A 20313-nucleotide genomic window follows, 5' to 3' on the forward strand; every position below is an offset into this window, starting at 1 on the left:
ATGGATTGTGATCTGCTAACAGATGAATATACTGTGGTGGTGGAAGGAGATGAAAGGAAAAAGCAAATGATTATCTGTACTTAAAAACAATCTCTTCTGTTGACTTGAGAAGATTGGTACTTTCTATATATTATAAATTGGTTTGCTGCTTAAAAAGAAATTTAAAGAGAGTTAAGAGATGTCACTCCTTTAGATTCCTTTAGACACAGCTAGAACAATTATGATAAAGACTGCTATTAGTTCTAAAGGACAGTGGAAACAGCAGATAAAGGATGGCAGACAGATGAAAGCGGCATAATATGTTATGGACCTAAGTTCTCAAGATATTTCACTACACCAGAACTATAAATCTTCTTTGCTATTTATTCTGCAACTCAGTAGCATTTCAGAAATGAAAAATGTATCAACTTCTGTCTGTTACTGTGTGTACAAATGAGTTGCTAGTAAACCACAAGGATGTTGTGTTCCTCCATGAAAAATATCACGTATTAAAAGTGTTTAGCCACTGATCCTTTCCTTTCTTTGTAAGCTTCCTGCACATTTTACTTTGCCTCAGTGTCTTTTTGACATCTTGTTGGAAATTTCCATTCTTCCCACCATTCTTTGTAATAATCACTACTCTTTCTACCACTGTGGAGTTTCAAGTGTTCAGGAGCAACAAAGAATGTATTTGTTAAATGTGTGTGTCAAAAACCGCTTAGATGAGAAAATAGGAGAAAATCACTGACAAAAACTTCTAAAACATATCCATTTTCATAGGCGCAAACAAATAAATAGCATCAATCAGAATTCATATTCCTTATGGGATACTTCTTAGTTCATCATACTCTCCTACTTCATGAAAATCTCTTCTGGAAAAAAAAAAATTGCTAAGTTCTTCACTAGATGTATTTCTCTGACATTTATATATATGAATTTCCTCGAGTATATGTAATGATATACATAGCAGAACTGTCTGGTTTTAAAGTTAATATTTCCATATGATAAAATTCATACAATTGCACAGAAATGATGTTTGCTTTTTACAGGGTGAGGAAAGGATAAATAACAGAGAAGAATTCCAAATTTGAACCAAGAAATTCCTAAGACAAAGTTTCTCTTTTTAGGGGAAAAAAAGAACAAGTTTTTCATGCTGTAATAGCTCTCTTCCTATTGTTTTTACATCTTTGCTATTGCTTTTTTACCTAAGGCCATGATTCTGGATGAAAAATGATTCTCAATATTTATTTTACTGCTTGAGGTTATATCTCAAGGAAACAAAAGGAAACTAATGATAATCTCTCACAGAAAATTGGTTCGAGCCACTTTTGAACTAAAAAGGCTGCACTGTAGCAAGTCAGAAGGGTCACTGGTTACCAATTGCTTCAAAAAGCAGCATGCAGCTATGCCCAGGACCACACATGAAGCTTCTGTCTCTTTATTCTTTGGAAAATAGCTCTTGATTTACTTTACAATTTAGCAGCTACCCCCAAAACATTAGATGTTTGTCCTATATAGTCAGTGCTGGTACCTGCTTTTCCTTATTCAGAAGAGCTGTATTGCACAGAGCGTTGAACCTGTCATTCACACTGTGGACAGGGCTGCAGCTGAGGTCTGGTACCCTGAAGGTGCCCAGGACCCTTTTTCTGTTTCAAAAAGAAGGTTGAAACTGTCCCTCCAGTAAAATTTGGTTTTGGAACTTATCAGCACCCCTACTGCTTCTCAGCACAGGACATAACTCTGTAAAATGCTAATTTGACCACCGGACAGCTTGAAAATGTAAAAATAAGCTGAATGTTGCTCCTGCATGCCTGGAATATTGTAGAGTTACTGAATATCCTGAGTTGGAAGGGACCCACAAGGTTCATTGAGTCCAGCTTCTGGCTCCATGCAGGACCAGCCTATGACTATGAGAGTATTGTCCAAATGCTGCTTGAATTCTGGCAGCGTGATGCCATGAGCACTGCTCTGGAGAGCCTGTTCCACATCCACCACGCTCTGGTGAAGAACCTTTTCCTAGCACCTAACCTGACCGCGTCCTATTGCAGCTCCATGTTCCCTCAGGTCCTGTCACTGTCACAGAGAGCAGAGCTCAGCGCTGCCCGTCAGGAGTGGCTGCTGCCATGAGGCCACCCCTCAGCCTGCTCTGCTCTGGGCTGAACAAACCCTAGGGGCCTCACATGTTCCTTATCCATCTTTTCCTCCAGACCCTTCACCATCCTTATAGCCTTCCTTTGGATGCTCTCCACTGGAGACTGATAGCTCCAAAGAAGCAGAGAGGGTTAGAATTATTCCTTTAACTTTTGTGTCTTTTTATATTTTTTTATAATGTGCATTTTGCTTATCTGTGTTCTGCCTTAGTTCTGTGTCAGCACATCATTTTATTTCTATTGTAAAAAAAATATCTTGAGTTATTTATTTTTAAAGAAAAATCTATGTAGATATGCATTTTTTTTTCTTTTTTAATCAATATAGCATGCCTTTCCAAATACTCAGTAGGTGCTATTGTTCAGGATGGAGCAGAAATTATTGCATTTGTTCAAGCCATTTAATTATTTTTGCATTTATCTCTACCTGTACTAAAATGTTTGCTAATTCTTTACACATTGATACTACTGAAAAGCTTCTTTGGGGATCAGAAATCCCGTTGCCCTGCTGAATGGGAGCTTCTGTTCAACAAATAATGTAGCAAGTATTGTTTAACCTTTACAGCAGTTGCATTCCCTTTCCCCCAAAACAATTAAAAATGAAACAAGAAGAAGTAGTAAAGAAGTGAGACAGCTACTGCATTCTGTTAGCTTGCGACCCAGAGCAGATATCAAATGCATCTTCTGTGGTATGCTAGACAGAGTAATTAATTAGGAAGAAAAAATATACCAGCCTTGAATTCACCAAGAGAATTTGCCTGCTTCCTGAGCACCTTTTGTTATAGACTTAATTTCTTCCTTCATAAATTTGTCTTATGAATGACAAACTTTAAAAGTACTAATGATATAGACATGTCCTATATACATTAAAAGTGTAAAAAAAAAAAAAAAAAAAAAAAAAAAAAAAAAAAGGATTAATTATAAACTATATAAACCATTAACCTTTACTATGATGATGGTGTGACGCTGGAACAGATTGCCCAGTGAGGTTGTGGATGCCCTCTCCCTGGAAGCATTCAAGGCCACGCTGGATGGAACACCTTGTAGGAGGTGTCCCTGGCTATAGCAGGAGGGTTGGAACTAGATGATCTTAAAGATCCCTTCCAACCCAATCCATTCTGTGATTCTATGATTAAATATACAAAGTTCATCTCCTGAGTTTGCACAGGATTGCAAGTGTTGGACTGCAACCATGAGATGAGTACTCAAAGGGAGATGAGTACTGTCTGCAAAGTGTGGACACTGTGTGGACACATCCTTTTTTTTTTAAAAAAAAAAAAAAAATCAAATTGTTTTTCTTCTATTTTAGCAATCTTCTGCCTTGGAAGGGGCTAGTTATTCTTCCATGTATCACAGCATTGTTTCAGTGAGAGACTGTGTGTTACTGTCATTGCTAGCTAAGAATAAGTTTAAAAATAAACATTACCAAAAAAAAAAACTTCAGTTGCAGTGAGAGAATGGACTGTCACACAGTGAGTGAATTCCTGTCACACTCTTAGTGTACCTCTATTGGAAGAAAGTGCCTTAAAACTAAGGGCATACTTAGGAATCTAGTGATAAGGGGTATGGATATTAGGTTTCATTTACTTTTGAGTAATAAGACAAAATATAATAAACTATGTAATATTATTTTGGTGTGAGAGGGACATTAATGAAATACAAAGACTATGATTGGTAGTCCAACTTTCTAAACCTGCTCATGTCTAATTGAGCTCCACCACTCGTTTTTCCATATAGCTGTTTCCTTTAATTGAGCGGATACAGCAAAGAGCAGAATAGTGGGGAAGGCGGGGAACTGCTTCTGAGGAGATTAGAGAAATTAAAACTCATAGCCTGGTCTGCACATGAATATGGAAGGGAAATTATTCTCAATACTCTTGGTCTTAGAAATGGTTGAAAATGGCTTAAAAATTGGTCAATCTGTGAACCATGTTTTAAAACTTCCATTTAAGAGGGAGGAATGCATGGAGGTGTCTTTTTTTTTTTTTTAATTTACATGTCAAGCATGTGAAAATGAGCTATAAATCAAATGTACATAACGGAGTATCTGCTTATCCTAACTGTATGGAATACAGAAGCTGTGATAAACCCTGCAGAGTTGGCATAGAATACAGTGGTGTGTAAGGCTTTGTTGGAGGTACAAAATAGCGTGCTTCTGTACTTTCTTACTTCCTTATTTCAGCATTTGGAAGAACCTCATGATGGTGCAGCCTGTTGTAAATTGTAATGCTTCCTCAGGGAACAGCTGAAACCTTTCTTTTACTTAAGTGATAGCAAGGCATTGTAAACTTACTGCTTTCTTCAAGGGCTTGTTTTATACTGTTGCTGTTTTCCAGAGTGTTAAAACAGCAAATCTGCTGGGGCAGATCATTTTTCATTGTGCTGCATGGATCCTCCAATATCACTGTAAGAACAAATTGTTACCCACGACTGTATTAGGAGCTCCAAAACGTCATGATTTTATATTCTTTCTTCCAGTCCCTCCCTAGTAACGATTTGCTACTACTTTCTTTTGAGAACTAATGAGAGTCTAGCACACAAAATCTTTACATTTTCTGAAGTAAATTTTCTGAATCACTAGTACTCTGCCAAACTCATACTTTTGGTGGGGGATTTTAAAATCCCACAAGGTTCCTAACTGAGAGAAAAATGTGAAAAACAAGGGAACAAATAAAAGCAGTGCCCTTGCTCCTTTCAGAGTGTTACATATCCTGTATATCTCCCTGATATCATCCTCTGACGAGAATCACTACTAAAATTTCTCTGAAGTAAACTCATTCACTTTTTCATTGAGATGCATACACTGAAAATGGCCTTCATTGTCTAGGAGCAATAAGAGAACTGGCCCTAAAAGGTTTATTTTCTGGTTTATTTTCACGGAATAGTTAAAGCTGGAAGCAGCCTCTAAGCGTCACCCCTGCTCTTGTGTTCGTTTGTGCTTGTGTTGCCTCTTGTCCTGGCATTGGGCACCAGAGAAAAGAGTCTGGCTCTATCTTTGCACCTCCCGTCAGATATTTGATGAGGTGCCCTTTTCTTCTTTAGCTTGAATAGTTTCAGCTCTCTCAGCCTCCTCTCAGAGGAGAGGTGTTCCATTCCTTGGATCATTTTTGTGGCCCTCTTCTGGATACAGTCCAACAAGTTCATGTCTCTCCTGTATTCAGGATTCCACGTAAGGATGCAGTGCTTCAGGGAAGGTCTCACCAGTTCAGAGTAGATGGGCAAGGTCACCTCCCTTGACCTACTGGCTGTCCTTTTGACGGAGCCCAGGGTATGGCTGACTTTCTGGGCTGTGAGGGCACACTGCTGGCTCATGTCCAGCTTGCCATGCACCAGTACCCTGAAATTGTTTTTGGCAAAATCATGGCTTATCCTTTCACCATCTTATACTGATAGTAGGGCTTGCTATGACCTACGTACAAGACATTGCATTTGGATTTGTTGGATTTGTTGAGATTCTCCTGGGCCCACTGCTTCAGCTGTCTAGATCCCTCTGGACAGCATCCTGCACATTGGGCACATCAACCACACTGTGTAGCTTGGTGTCATCTGCAAACTTGCTGAGGGTGCACTCTGTCTCACTGTGGATGTCATTGATGAAGATATTAAAGAGTACTGGTCCCAGAGCTGATCCCTGAGGGGCACCACTCATCATTGATCTCCATTCAGACATTCAGCCATTGACCACCACTCTCTGGGTACAATCCTGTAGCCAGTTCTTCATCCATCAAACAATCCACCCATCAAGTCCATATTGTTGTAATTTGCAGAGAAGAATATTGTGAGAACTGTGTCAAGGGCCTGAAGTCCAGATAGATTACTTCATCTATCATTAATGTATTTACACCATCATAGAAGGCCAGTACATTGGTAAAGCAGAACTTGCCACCAGTGAAACCATGCTGGTTGTCTCATATCACCTCCCTGCCTTCCATGTGCCTTAATATAACTTTCAAGAGGATCTGTTCCATGACCTTCCCTGACACTGAGTTGAGGCTGGGTCATCCTTTTTACCTTTCTGAAAAACAGACATTTTCTCAGTCACCAGGAGCTTTACCTGACTGCCATGACTTTTGAAATATCATTGATTGTGGCTTGGGAGCTATGTTACCAGTTACCTCAGGACTCTGGGATGCGTTTCATGGAGACTCAAGTTATGGATGTTCAAGTTCCTCAGGTGGTCACGAACCTGATCTTTGCTAACAGCAGGAGGGGCAATCCCCTTCCCCCCAGTTCTTACCTTTCAACTCATCCACTTGAGGGGTGTGTGAGGAGCAGTTGCCAGTGAAGGCTGAGGCAAAAAATGTGTTGAGCACCTCAGCCTTCATGTGTGCTGTTATCAGCCTGCCTCTATTGCTCACAAAGGGTTGGTACACTTTCTTGGACTTTCCTTTTCTGATTGATGTACCTGTAGAAGTCTTTCTTATTCTTGAACCCCTTGCCAAGTCCAGTTCAAGCTGGGCCTACACACCCTGGCAGATTCCTGTACTCCTTTCAGGGTACCTTTCCCTGCTTGCACTGCCTTACATGTGTCTAACTGCCTTCTAGTAGTTACATTATACTGTAGTTCTACAATGTAAACATGCATTTGTATTTATAAACCTGGTAGTGACAGTTCCTCCTACTGCAATATCAAGGGTGATTTAATGTAAAAAGTAGAACAGATCTATGAGCTGAGGATGTAATCATATAATTTAGAGATAATTTAGTTTGCCAAGTAAGCCAGTGGGCCCTGCAGTAAAACAAAGCAGAATTGGATTACTTACCATTATTAAATGTAATTTAACCTCGTTTAGAAAAGAAATGGTTTCTCTCTAATGCTTTGCTAAAGCTTTATAAATTAAAATGCTACTGTTACTCCCATGCCCAATCTGTTTAATTTACAATTTGCTTGTGCAGTAGCTACTTGAAGAATAATTATATAACAAGTTATAACAAATAATTTTATAGGAAAATGAAACTACCTGTAGCTGTTAAGTCATGGGAATGAGTTTGGTAATGTTTTTCTTTTGGGATTCAATTCTTGTTTTCAGATCAGTAACAGCCGCAGTCCTTTGATTTAGATCAAAGTAAGAACACAAGCTTCCAGGAGCAAGTGAGAGTCAGGTGAAAACAAAGAAAATCATAATAAAAATAATAAAACTCCATTCCATACCCTAGAATAAGACTACTAAAATGAGGAAATCAACTCTGGATGTTTGTAGCTTCAGCATTATTTTAGTGTAATTTATTTCAAAGTATGAGACCAAGTAATCAGCATCTTGGATATCATATTTTCTCCCTTGAAAAGATATGTTTGGTTTATCATCTACATACGTGTTGATCTATTATTTTCTTTTTAATTTTCTCAGACTATATCCACTTACAATCATTAAAGACCTAGGTCACTTAACGTAAATACTAAAGATGATATGTGAAATCTGACAAATTTCATTTTAGGTAATTACGTTTTCCATAGGTCTTCTGTCTAGAGAAAGTTTTTCTGCAATTTTGGTAGGATAAGTACTCTGCTATTGCAGTTTTGTGCTTTTCAGTAGCTGCAGCACTGGAGAGGTAAACAAAGTAATTTTGTATATTAGCCTCATTTTTCTAAGCATTTTATGAAATTACATAGTATTGTGTGTTTATCTGTAGCAGCCTATGCAGAAGTTGCTACATTCAGAAGTATGAATTCTTTTACCCTGAATATAATTCTTGAAAAGATCTGTGTAATCACTTCTCCTAATTCCCAGAGTATTTTCTTCTGGCCACAGTTTTTTTCTTTAGATCTAAGGTTTTTGTTTGAAAACTGAAAATTCTTGCCTATGAACAGATATCTTACTAGCTAGCTAATAGGAGGATTAAATTCATTGTCAGCCAGATAACTTGCCTAATAAACTCACATCTGACCTCAACAAGAATTTGAAGATTATGAATTCAGCTGACCTGACATAGGTGTCCTTCCTGTATTTATTTCATAGTTTCTTTTTGAGGGAGGTGATCCTCCCCCTCTTCTCTGCCCTGGTAAGGCCTTATCTGGAGTATTGCTTGCAGTTCTGGGCTCCCCAGTACAAAAAAGACAGGGATCTCTTGGAAAGAGTCCAGCGGAGGGCCACAAAGATGATGAAGGGCCAGGAGCATCTCTCTTATGAAGAAAGGCTGAGTGAACTGGGTCTGTTCAGCCTTGAGAAGAGAAGACTGAGAAGGGACCTGATCCAGGTCTATAAGTATCTAAGTGTGGGGGGCAGAATGGCGAGGCTGGACTCTTTTCAGTGGTGAGTGGAGACAGGACAAGGGGAAACGGCTGGAAACTGCAGCATAGGAAGTTCCGCACAAATGTGCAAAGGAACTTCTTTACGGTGAGGGTGACGGAGCACTGGAACAGGCTGCCCAGGGAGGTGGTGGAGTCTCCTTCTCTGGAGATGTTCAAGACCTGCCTGGATGCCTACCTGTGCAACCTGCTGTAGGGAACCTGCTTTGGCAGGGGGGTTGGACTCAATGATCTCTGGAGGTTCCTTCCAATCCCTACAATTCTGTGATTCTGTGATTCTTTCTCTTCTGACTGACTGGCATTTCCCTCTGGAAAAAGAGTAGAGAAAGAAAGATAACTAATCAATACTTCTTTTTTTTCTTTCTGTTTTCCTTTTCAGCCAGTTTTTGGAAAAAATATCAAATCATTTCTAATGAACTGTTACTGCTAGCCAATTAAAACTTCTTCCCCCCCATAAATTGCTTCTAATACTGGGCAAAGGCATTCATTTGAGGAAAAAGTACAATTCAAGTCAATTAACAAGTAATGATATATCCTCATCATTAAAATTATTTTCAGTTTTAGTCAGCTCCGATCTAAATTAGATGATAGCAGATATAGAACGTCCAGATAGAAAAGCAAGGGAAATCAAAGTATAAAGAGAGCCCTTCTTTTTGAGACACTGTTTACCAGCAGATGTTGAAAAGAAAGTACAGTGGAAAAACATAAATTAATTCAATGTATTTTAGATCAGATATGTATTCTTATTTTTCTACTATCATGTATAAAAGTCAGAAATCAAATAGAAGAATTTACAAATGATAATCAAAACTCCTTGTAAAATAAAAGTTGTAAAATAAAATTTCATATTTTTACTGTGGTAATTACAATGTCAGCTTGTAGTTAAAAGATAAGAATTTACTGGAATTAAACTAGATCACCAACGTATTTAAGAGTTACAGGATAATACCTGATAATTTTTAAAGAACTGTTTAATCATATACAATTATAGGGAAAGTGTATACCCTAATACACAAATGAAAGAATGAAAGAATTACTAGTTATCTAGTACTTCTTAGTATTTCAAAAGTTTATTCCTTATGTGTTATATTCATAATGCCCTACATGTTATCATGGTATTCTGAAGCATTTGCTACCTTTAGTGATGTGTCAAATTGGGTAGGTTATTGGTTTGTTTGTTTGTTTGTTTTTAATGGTAGATCTTACCTGCTTTGAATTTATTAAAATTTAGTTTCCCACACATAAGCTTTATAAATAACATTTCCAGGCATTCAGAAATATTCAGCAATCAGATCTTTGTCTCTAATACAGTCATATTTCATGTTTGCTTCTTCCTATATGGACAGTATTCTATTTAAAGTAATGTAGTCAACAGTCAGGATAGTTCGTAGAAATATTATGCAAGAACTCCAAAACTGGGTTGACAGCATTCCATTTCAGAACTCTCTGAGGATTTTTACTTCTAGAGAGAAGACACCCTCTACAGTGCTTCAATGTGTGTTTCTCTTCTCTACTTACTTAGGGAGAAAAACATGTACTTAACCTTGCACAAATAATCACCAATGGATAGAAAGAGGAGGTGGCAGATCTATAGTCAGGTTCTCTACCCTAGCCTTTGAGAAGCACCATTCTTTGTTATGCATCACATTGCCAGATGTACTCCTCTGTTGCTGTAAAGCAGCAGATCAACCTAATGGTCTATTTTTCTATGGGGACCCATTAATAATTTTGAGTGTTCTGTATTACAGTTTAGGTACTGATGTGCTTATGTGTTCTGATAATCGTTCAATAAACCCTCAGGGTGGTAGCGCGAGTTTCAGGCAAACATTAAGGTTCTGCTTCAAATCTTCATGGAGAAGAATTTATAGCCAGTGGAATTTGTACTGTTTAGATGTGATAGCTTTCTATCAATTCTGCAGTGTTGACACAGGTGGGTTTTTCTGTTACAACTTATTGAAGAATCACTAGGAAGTTTATGCAAAGTCAGCACCAGAATGCATCACAATATCCAAAATGAAAGAGGGAGTTAAGGAATGACAATGAGCCAGAGCAATGTTTGGCTCATTGTCATTCTAGAGTCATCATAAACTGTCTTTATTCTAGAGTCATCATAAACTGTCGGCTGATGTTTCATTGCTTCATGTGAAGGATGGTGTTTTCCTTCATATCCTAGAGAGAGTGTTGATAAAGAATTTCCTTTACTTTTAACAGCTTTTAAAATTTTCTCACAGTGTCAATACAGGCAACCCATATGGACTTACAGAAATATTTTTTTAGAAATATTGTTCATAATATGAAGCGAGAGACAGAAGTTAAACTTGGCTATGAATTTAGGAAGTGATCAGAATATGAAGATGTAACTCATTTAACTAAATTTTATGATCTCTTTGCTCAAGACTGATTTCATTTTCAAATGCTTTGAGACATGACTTTTTTTTTTTTTTTTTTTTTTTTTTTTTTTTTTTTTTTTTAAATGACTGTAGAAGAATTCACCTCTCTAAATTATTTGGATGTGTTGCATGGAGTATTGAAAGACACATTTTGTACATTGCTTCCTTTTCCTTTCCACATTGTTGAATGTCTTTACTGCTTTATTTTCAGAGCTAAGTATTGGAGAATCACAAAGTCTCTGTGTGTTTCTTCTAACTCTCTTCTTTTTTTTTTTTTTAAGGATGTACTTTTGGAAGTAATTAATCAATTAAATTAGTAAACAGTTCATTTCTTTAAAAGTGTTTCTGTGTCTCATTTGCAGAACAGACAGAATTGACCCCCAAAACTATGAAAAATTGTAATTTCTGGCCTTTTTATTTTTTGGAAGACATCTAGTTCTCTTTCCTTGTGTGAAGACAAAAAACAAAAGACTGGTTATGTCCAACACTTCCTGCTGGGTGGCTTTCTGTACGTGGGCTGGCACTTTTAGTGATTAGAAGAGCCTCTGCTCCTACTTCTTCTCCCAAAAGTAGACTACTGCTAGGATGTAGACCAACAAATTTCTCAATTTTAATCCTGATGCAATTTATTAATCACTAAGGCATGTCTCACTACTATATTGTTGTTGCTTTCATTATATTAGGATTTCTGCCTCTTTAAAGTCTGTAAAACAACATGTTTCAAAGTTCCCAACCAGGGATCGTTTTGAGCCCTGAAATACTCTGGGTGGTTGGCCATGCTACAACATTTGAGAAAAAGAAGAAATTTTGAGACAAAGATAAAAGTAAATGGTAATAAAAAGAAGGAGAAAACGTAGATGAGATTAAGATAATCAGGTTAGAGCCTTAAAATGGGAAGATTATTGAGAGTATTTAGAAACTTAAAAGAGGTAAGAAAATAGTACTTGTTTTGAAAAGGAACAGAACATTACATGAAAGTAGATTAAATACTGAGAATACAAGGAAAATGCAGATGGGGTCACTGAATTTGGCTTGATATCTTTTAATTGTGTGCTTTCCTACTACAAATCATTAGCTTTACTCATGAATAGGAAAATAAACTGATTTTCAGTTTCAGAGCATATGTAAATAATATAGAACTCATGACATTTAATATTAAATATCTAGAACAGTGAAATCAGAAGATATTGTTGGCTATGTATTGCATAGATATAACCTAAAAAGAACTGTAGTAAAAATGTGATTTCCCAATAAATAAAAGTATTCAGCTTCTAGAGCCCTGTCTATAGGTAAAAAATATGTGATTTGTTATTGTAATTCAAGGAAAAACAAAAAATTTCGTTGTCAATTGGGAGTTGTAGTATTCTTTCTTTTTGTTGTAGACCATAAAAAAATCATTAATGTTTCAATTTATTATCCAGAATTAAAATGTAATCATTTTCTGACCAAAAGTAAAAGTTTCTAAGCTTCTCAAGAAATTACTAAGAATTGTTTTGAATTGAAAGTGTTGAGTCATCTAAGGTTAGCAGTCACTATCACCCCTCTTTTAAGAGATTACTTTCAGTGTTAGAACCTTTAGTAAAATTACATTTTTCTGAGTTCCCTTCACTTCATGCTACTGCCTTGTAAACCGGTGGGCACAATTTAGTTAAATGGTTACAACAGGCATCGCATTAGCATTTAGGGCTTACACTGTTTACACATGTGCTGCAAAAATGCTTCAGAGCTTATTATTTACACTGGCTACTCTCTTGGTAGTCATGTTAATAAACACAGGGCAATTAATTTTATACAGATTGTACAGTAAATCAGCTGGCATCATAAGCTTCTTTTCTCTTCCCCTGATGCATTGCCTGGGCAACATCTTCCCAGAAGCTGTTGAAAATGCCTAATTCCCCTGTCTATGAATCAGTTTGTGGTTCAGCACTTCCAGGTTCTTGTTCTTAGACAGAAAAGCGCTGTTTTGTTCCTCAATCAATAAATAAAACATTCTCCCTGGCTGCAGAATGGGGATTTGGGCAGTGCATGTCTCCTTGACACCACTATATTTTGCTAGCTCTGGGCACTGATCATGCTGACGTGCATTTCTTTAATTTTCTTATTTCCACTAAAGATTCTAATTAAATACTGGTGATGCATAAGAATCAGTGGGGACAGTGCTTCCCTGCACATTACATCTTTTGATGCAGAGGGCAGGGATTTTCTGACATGCAGCATTCAGCATATGTGAGATGTCTGTCTCTAGTAAACTGTCATCTGTCATGTTTAACCAAACTTGTGCTAAAATAAGCTGGGGAAGGACTGCAAAGCTCAGAGAGAATTGCAAAGCCTGGGTCCGGAAGCAGTGGAGCATAGAGAGCTGACAGCAGCGTGCTCCCTTGTGCAAGTTCTCGGGGAACGTTTCTTCTTGGCATAGGCACAGCAAAGTCTGCACTTCTGGCACAGATGTTCCTCCAGCAGCTCTGAAGTAAGGCTGCCTGCTGGATACCATGCCATGCCCGGGGGTTAGTGGTTCTCCTCAGCCTCTCAAATTGACTCACCTCTGATGAAATCCAGTACTTAAAGAAACAAGAGATGTGGGGCTTTAGCTGATAATTCCGTCTCAGCTAGGGTGGCTGGTGAACTGCCACAGCCCAGCGCAACGTCGCTTGGCACCGCTGCAACTTTCTTCAAAGCAAACTATTGGTAAAATCCTCTTGTTTCCCTCTGATCGCAAGCTGGTGTGACAACTGGAATGATTTGCCTGTTGGAAGAATGTTGACTCTAGAGTGGGAGTCGGAGGGACTGCAAACAGTGGGTATTGTTGTGATTATATTTGCATCTCTGAAGCTGCTTCATTTGCTGGGACTGATTGATTTTTCTGAAGGTAAAGTGGTCACTCGCAGTTTGTGCTGTTTCTAGGTGTGGTGTCTGATCTGCTAAAATAGACTTAGCATCAGGTATAAAAGCTGTGAAATGAAAATGCTTGGAAGGAGAAAATAGCAGTCAGACTAAAAATCTGATACTGTTCCTGCTGCTTTTACTTTGTTATTGTAAAACAGGAATAGATGCTATTAGATGCTAGCATCAGGTTGGAATTTTACAAAGAATTAATAAGGATGAAAGCAAAGAACGTAGCATTTGTCTGTCAGTTGCTTTGAAAGCTGTTCACTGCTAGACAACTTGGTGCATTAAGTGAATCTTAGCTCAGTTCATGTTTATAACACTGTTTTTCTGATTTATGCATTTAGAGGTTTGATCTGACTCTATCTATGTTTTAGATCAGTTTCGTAGCTAAATGCAAAACACCTTTATTACAGAATAAGTAATATAGGTATAGCTTTAGGAACAAATCTGTTTTATACCTTCCCAAAAAAGTAAAGCATATATGCCAATTGTGTATGTATTATACCCATATACATATAATTAAGATATATTTTTAAATTCCTGTTTGTTTGCTCAGATTCCTGTCTCTTCCCTACTGTATGGATCCTATCATATCATCTACTCTCAAAGAGGACTTCACAATAATTTTAATAGGAATTTTATCTATATACAAATTGCGTGGTTTTTAATACCTGTTTTATTGAAATAGGCTGTTTCAGCTTAATTGTTAATGAGATTTTGTGAACTTTTGAACAAAATTTCTTAGTGGGTACTGCTGTAGTAAACAGAAACCATTCACTCACTAAAACATTTGCTTGGAAAATACTTGCTTTTCTCAGTGTGTTAGTGCGTGTGAACAAAAAACAATCCTTTTTGCTGTGCAATTGCTTTCAAGTCAGAAAAAGGTAGCCAAGGAGAGCACTCCAGTTTTCTGAAACATTAACTTTTCATCATGGAATAGGATCTTTGATGGATGCAGATTCACATCATCACCTCATAAAATCACTCGCTGTGCTGATAAAATGTGAAATCTTTAACACAGCACTTTTATATTTACTGAACTACTGAAATAAGTCATCCTTAAAAGCATATGTGGAGAGAATATATAACAGTTGTTATGTTTCTATATAATGCATTTGTTATGGAATTAAGGTATTTTTTGAATTCTAAACAGTGAGTAATTCTTTTCCTGACACACACTTTGTATTTCTTCTTTCTCTTGGTTTGCAGCATTTTTAGCACCTTAAAATTCCTCTTATCTGTTAACTTTTACTTCATTGTGTGTGGTAACATAATTTATAGACAAATAATTATAATGCACTTTTTTTACAAGATATCCCTTTCTTAACTTTTCACAGAATTATATTATAATTAAGTCTGGACAATGCTTCATGTAATTTCAACTCTATCACCTTTCAAAACGAACAAACAAACAAACAAAACCAACCCCAGAAAACCATTAAACATTACAGTGATTTTAACATAAGTGTAAGTTGAACTGAATATCAACTGAAGTCTAACCTTCTCTGCTAATATGATGATTATCTGCATTTTTCCTTAATGATAATATAGTAATTTCATTCAAGTGTACCTAGTATCATAAAACAAACCTCTAAATGTAAAAAGATTAAACATTACAAAGTATTGTGGGTATATTAAGAACATCTTCAGTGTGAATAGCTCCATTGTCTCAGAGGATTTCTAGTTCCCCTAAGGCTGATGTAATCTATTAAATTCTTCCACACTGAGGTGCTGCCATTACCATTAAACAAGAATTCTGCCCCAGATGACGAAGGATTGTCTGTAAGATGGTCAGAACAAGTGGCTTGTTGTTCCCACACTGAAAGGTCAGGCTTGCTGTTGATGTGCAAAGATGATTGAATGGTCAAGGTTAATCTTGAAACCAAAATCGGCATTGAGCCCTCCCCACCTATTCCATAGAGGCTGAAACAAATCTTCCGTAGGTAGACTTTCCAATATCTTAATGTACTTGTCTTAATAACTCAGATATATTGACTTATGTCAAAAATATCACTGATAGAGAGTCCCAATGTTTGCCAATAAATGGCACGCAACACACATAAATGACAAATCTTTAGTCGCTCCACAGATTTTACTGAGGCTCCATGTTAATGCTCCACAGATTTTACTGAGGCTGTGATGATGTTTTACGCAAGTTTCTACCAGCAGAAAAGGAAACTGCAGCAGCTTGTTTATTGTTTGTCTTTATAGTTATTTACAGAGTAGTACAAACTAGTGTTTTTCCTATGTAAGCACTTTCAGATTTATATTCTAAAAAAAAAGATAAAAAAGTACTATGCTCATGGAAAAAACTCTTCTTCAATTCAACAATGGGAAATATTTTACCTACTATGATTCTTCCTCGGATCTCTCTCCTGCAAAAGTGTTTTCAGTTCTACTCAATGTGCTATAGTGGGCAGTCACCCTTTTTGCTTTACACAGGGAAAGGGGTTATGGTGAACAAGAGCTTGACTGCCCAAACTCCTCCATGGGAGCGTTAGATGAATCCAGGCAATCTGCACAGTTTTATTACAGTGTTCAGTGTTTGACAAGGCAAGGAATCTGACTTGATCCTATACTCTTATCTAGGGACCATGTTCTGCTACTTCATCCCTCTTCTACTTTCCAACAATCAGAAAAAGTCGACCAGAATGAGAGGGAAGCTGATTTCACTGGTGCCAACGATCACCTTCAGTTATAAGCACTGAATTGAATTAATACCACTTTTACTGTGAGAATGAAAATCTCCTTTTCCTCTCCTTCTGTTACTTTGAAAGAGGTTTGATGCTGATCAATATCTTCCCTTCATCTTCCTTGCCTGAAGTTTTTGCTGCTGGGTGAATTTTTGCTTTGTTATTCAGCTGCAAGGGGCGCACAGGAAGGAGTTTGTAAGTGGAACAGAGGGTCAGTGCACCAGATACAGAGGGAATGAATCTTCCAGAAGCTTAGAGGGGAGAGAACTGGAAAAATGAAGAATTCATTTTATTTATATTTGCGTGCAGAGAATGTTTGTCATGTGACAGCAATTTGGGAAACTATATATATATATATAAATACTACTAGCAATGTTGTATGTGTCAAGGGGTTATATAAACAAAGCTGTTAATGGGACAAACTTTGTGCTTCCTCCTTCATTATACATTTATTATGTTTTTAAGTATAACATATCATATAGAAATGTTTTGTGAACATAACCAACCAGAGTTGTAATCTATTCCACACCCTACTATTCCCACTCTTTTGTTTCCACTGAGTTCTGTTTTCAGAGCTTGCTGTTATCCTTTAAGTGCTTATTCAGGTATATGTTTGATGTGTGAATGGCCAACAGCTTTATACATCTTTCAAGTGAATGAAGGCTTGGTAGAACTACTTGAGACTCAGTTTCTCTTTTGGTGATGCAATAAGAAGGGCAATTACTTACAGTTATCAGGGAACATATTTGGCTGTAAAGTCAGTTTTGAGAGTAAACTGAGGATTGTTGCTGTGGTTAGAATCTGGAAATAGGAGAGGGAGTTACACACATTCTTTAAGTAAGGTTAGTTGTCTGTCTTTTAGATGGAAAGGTACAGAAAGACCAGTTTTTCTTTCTGTGTTGGATAGGCAGAAATCCAGAAGTCATGTCAGTGCATTTGAGCTGATTTATTCTGTCACACTAACATGCTGAAATGTGTCCTCTTTTCTATCTGTTTTGGACTCAAATACCTAAAAGCACAGGGAGGATAAGCTTAGGTCTGTCTGCAACCATCTGTGTTAACATGTTGTAAGCTACCCTTACAGTTCAGCAAAAACAGGAATATTTAAAATATTGCCTCAAGTTCAGCATTACTCTCCCCTTGTAGTAAATGAATGATATGGGTAAAGATATACTGCTAACAGGTGATTCTCCATTCCTTTGTGCTTTTCTGTGAAAAACGGCTCAAAAAAAGAGAGTTTTCGCGTGAAATAACTTTATTTAGATGTGCCTGATAAAAATTATCCAAATTTGAATCTTCCATGAACTGGTGGCTGTGCAAGGCAGGCTGAAATTTACTGAAACTGCTACGTTCTACTCAGGGTATAGAATCATAGAATCATAGAATCGCAAGGTTGGAAATGACCTCTAAGATCATCCAGTCCAACCGTCTTCTCATTACCACTGCTACCACAAGCTACTAAACCATATCTTGCAGCTCCTCATCCAGACGCCTCTTGAACTGTTAAAGTAGTTGAAGATGTTCTATTTTCTCTTCAGTTTGCCTCAAAAACTAGGTTTTCATGGGAAACATGATTGCATTTTGGGAAGTATCATCTTAACTGAGGCTGTCATGTTCTTATATAGTGAAAGAATAAACATAACATAATTGTATTGAAACTGAGGGTTTTGTTTCGCTTTGCAGTTGTTTTACTAACTTTCGTAACCTACACAGACCAATGGTAAGATGTACAAATACAATTCGTTTGATAAATGAAGAAGAGCAAAATCATCCTTTTCCTGTAAAAAAAGCAGGGAAGTCATGCATCAGCCTATAGGTTTGTTTTTACCAAACTATGAGTGAAATGGGACAATTGAAATAAAAGTTTTAAGGGGGGTCTTTTCTTTTAGAGATTTTCTCATCAGCTACTTCCCAAGGACTTCTTTACTAAATCTGTGTGAGGATGACAATCAGAGCATGAGCTTCTCTAGTGAAATTAATATCCGAAAATTCTGATCAGTTCAAAGTTTGGATGCTGACCATATAAAAAGTGGGAAGGCTTACTTTAAGAGATGTCAAAAAATACATGGTGTAAACAATCCGCTGTAAGTACAACTTATGTAACCTTCACATGTGTGTTTCTGGAAGGATTAGGTATTCCAATTTTTTTGACTGTAGATAAAGCATATCTGTTTAGTGTGCACTCACCCACTGTACTAGAAATACTGTCTGGCTCAGAATCACACAGTACATCTTCATCCTGTCTTAGGGAAGACACTTGTTGGCTGCCCTGCTTTGGAAGGGCCATTCCTCTCAATTACTGGTTCCTCCTTTTGAGTTCCCAGCCTTGATTTTTCTGCAAGATTCTCTTAGTGACATTCACTTTAGCCTGAGGGACTGACTATTTTCAAGCAGTTAGGGCAGCTTCTCTTTGTATTCCTCTCTGCAAAGATTGGTTACTTTTGAGCATCTTCTGAATTTTCATTCAAGGAATGCTGGTATTCATCTTAAGATCATTCAGGATATCTGGGTTTTTACCACCTTTTCCTCCAGACTTGATCAGGCCTCTTTCTCAGGACCATTTTACTATCATTGTTCACATAGATTCTGAATACCTGTGTTGAGTGCAAACTCATTTGAGAAACAATTGGAATGTAATAAACACCTGGAGAAGAAAAGCAAAGGACTAGAGCGTATCAGAGTGTACTATATGCATGAACTGTCACCTGCCCTTTATCACGCTGTTACAAGTTAATAAAACAAATAGATCCTAATAGATCCTATACCAACAAAGGAAATCAGAAGATGAAGAAAAGAATGCCCAGAAAACACTCAGTATTCAATCATAATAGCTTTAAGAACCACTGCTGGCTAAAAAGTGTATGTCATTGGAAAGGGAAGAAGGTATTTTCTCCCAGAACATAGAGAAAAACATCTCAAAGAAAGGCAAGTAAAATATTTTTAGTATGTGTAGCAAAGACTGCATCTAATAGTGGACGCCAGGAAATTCCTACAGAATACCCTGTTACTCATTTACTCTCTGCATGCTGCCGTTGCTTCAGGCTGGTTTTAAAACTTAGCTCCACATAAAGTCATTCATTTTATGATGACAGAGATTTGCTGTGACAATGTATGTTTCTGAAACGTAACTACGCAGAGTCAACTGAGTTAAGGTGAGGAGAGAAAAGCATTGCTAATGTACTTTGGGGCTGAGAATCTGGAAGGCTTTACTTTAGAATGTGATGTTTGCAGGCATAAATAATGATTGTTTAATGTGGCTTTACAGAATCAAATATATGCAGTGATAGAATGACTGAATGAAAAAAAAGTCCATAATTGTGCTTTAATGTAGGAATAATATACTTGCCTATGGTCTCTTGAAATTTTAAATTATCTGCTCCATCTTTGACACAATTTTCAACCAGAATTTTTCATCTTTGATATCAGTGAAAACATTGATACTCAATTAAATTTTTAGGTATTTATATCTCTGGGTTACATGCAGACCTCAATGAAGCATTAAGGTCTATAAAGCAGTTGAATCTGTTCCACGTAATGAGAAAATGATAACATAATTTCAAGCAATTATGCTATCATTTTACTGTTCATTATGCATTTTAGCTCATAATAAATATTCTCATGAAACTGTCTTTGAGAAAAATTGTAAAAGCAGTTATAAAGCTGAATTTGCCATGTCATCTGGACTCTCTTGCTGTATACTATAGCAGCATGAGCAAGCACATACCAGCCTCTTTGAGTTGTAGAAGGCGAATATGCCCTTCTAAAGGCTGTAGTCTGTGAATGTTTTGAACTACCATAGCAGTAGATTGATTGTATATTTATATATATCTGTGTACATTGGCTGAAGAGAGAAATAAAGTTAAGACTTTGTGTATCAAATTTTGGCACTGAGTAAATTTAAAGAGCTATGGTATTCCAAAGAATCAACCATATAATGAAAAGTCAGACAAGTTCTTAGATAGTATTTTTTA

The 20313-nt window shown here is 37.1% G+C and overlaps 1 protein-coding gene across 8 annotated transcripts in view; it reads left to right on the top strand.

Moving 5' to 3' along the window:
* Window positions 1-20313, top strand: part of KCNIP4 (potassium voltage-gated channel interacting protein 4) — a gene marked incomplete at both ends in the record, with an annotated part of 382566 nt that overhangs the window by 280961 nt on the left and 81292 nt on the right. For 2 of the 8 annotated variants that reach the window (XM_079534458.1, XM_079534462.1), the window contains one exon: window positions 13518-13629. The exons of the other annotated variants lie outside the window; for them this stretch is intronic. In XM_079534458.1, coding sequence (XP_079390584.1) covers window positions 13518-13629 — 112 coding nt within the window. Of the gene's footprint in view, window positions 1-13517; window positions 13630-20313 lie in introns of those variants that run through there. 8 annotated transcript variants of the gene reach the window in all.

This window comes from Tetrao urogallus, assembly GCF_951394365.1.
Source record: "Tetrao urogallus genome assembly, chromosome: 4".
In the NCBI taxonomy this organism is placed as follows: Eukaryota; Metazoa; Chordata; class Aves; order Galliformes; family Phasianidae; genus Tetrao; species Tetrao urogallus.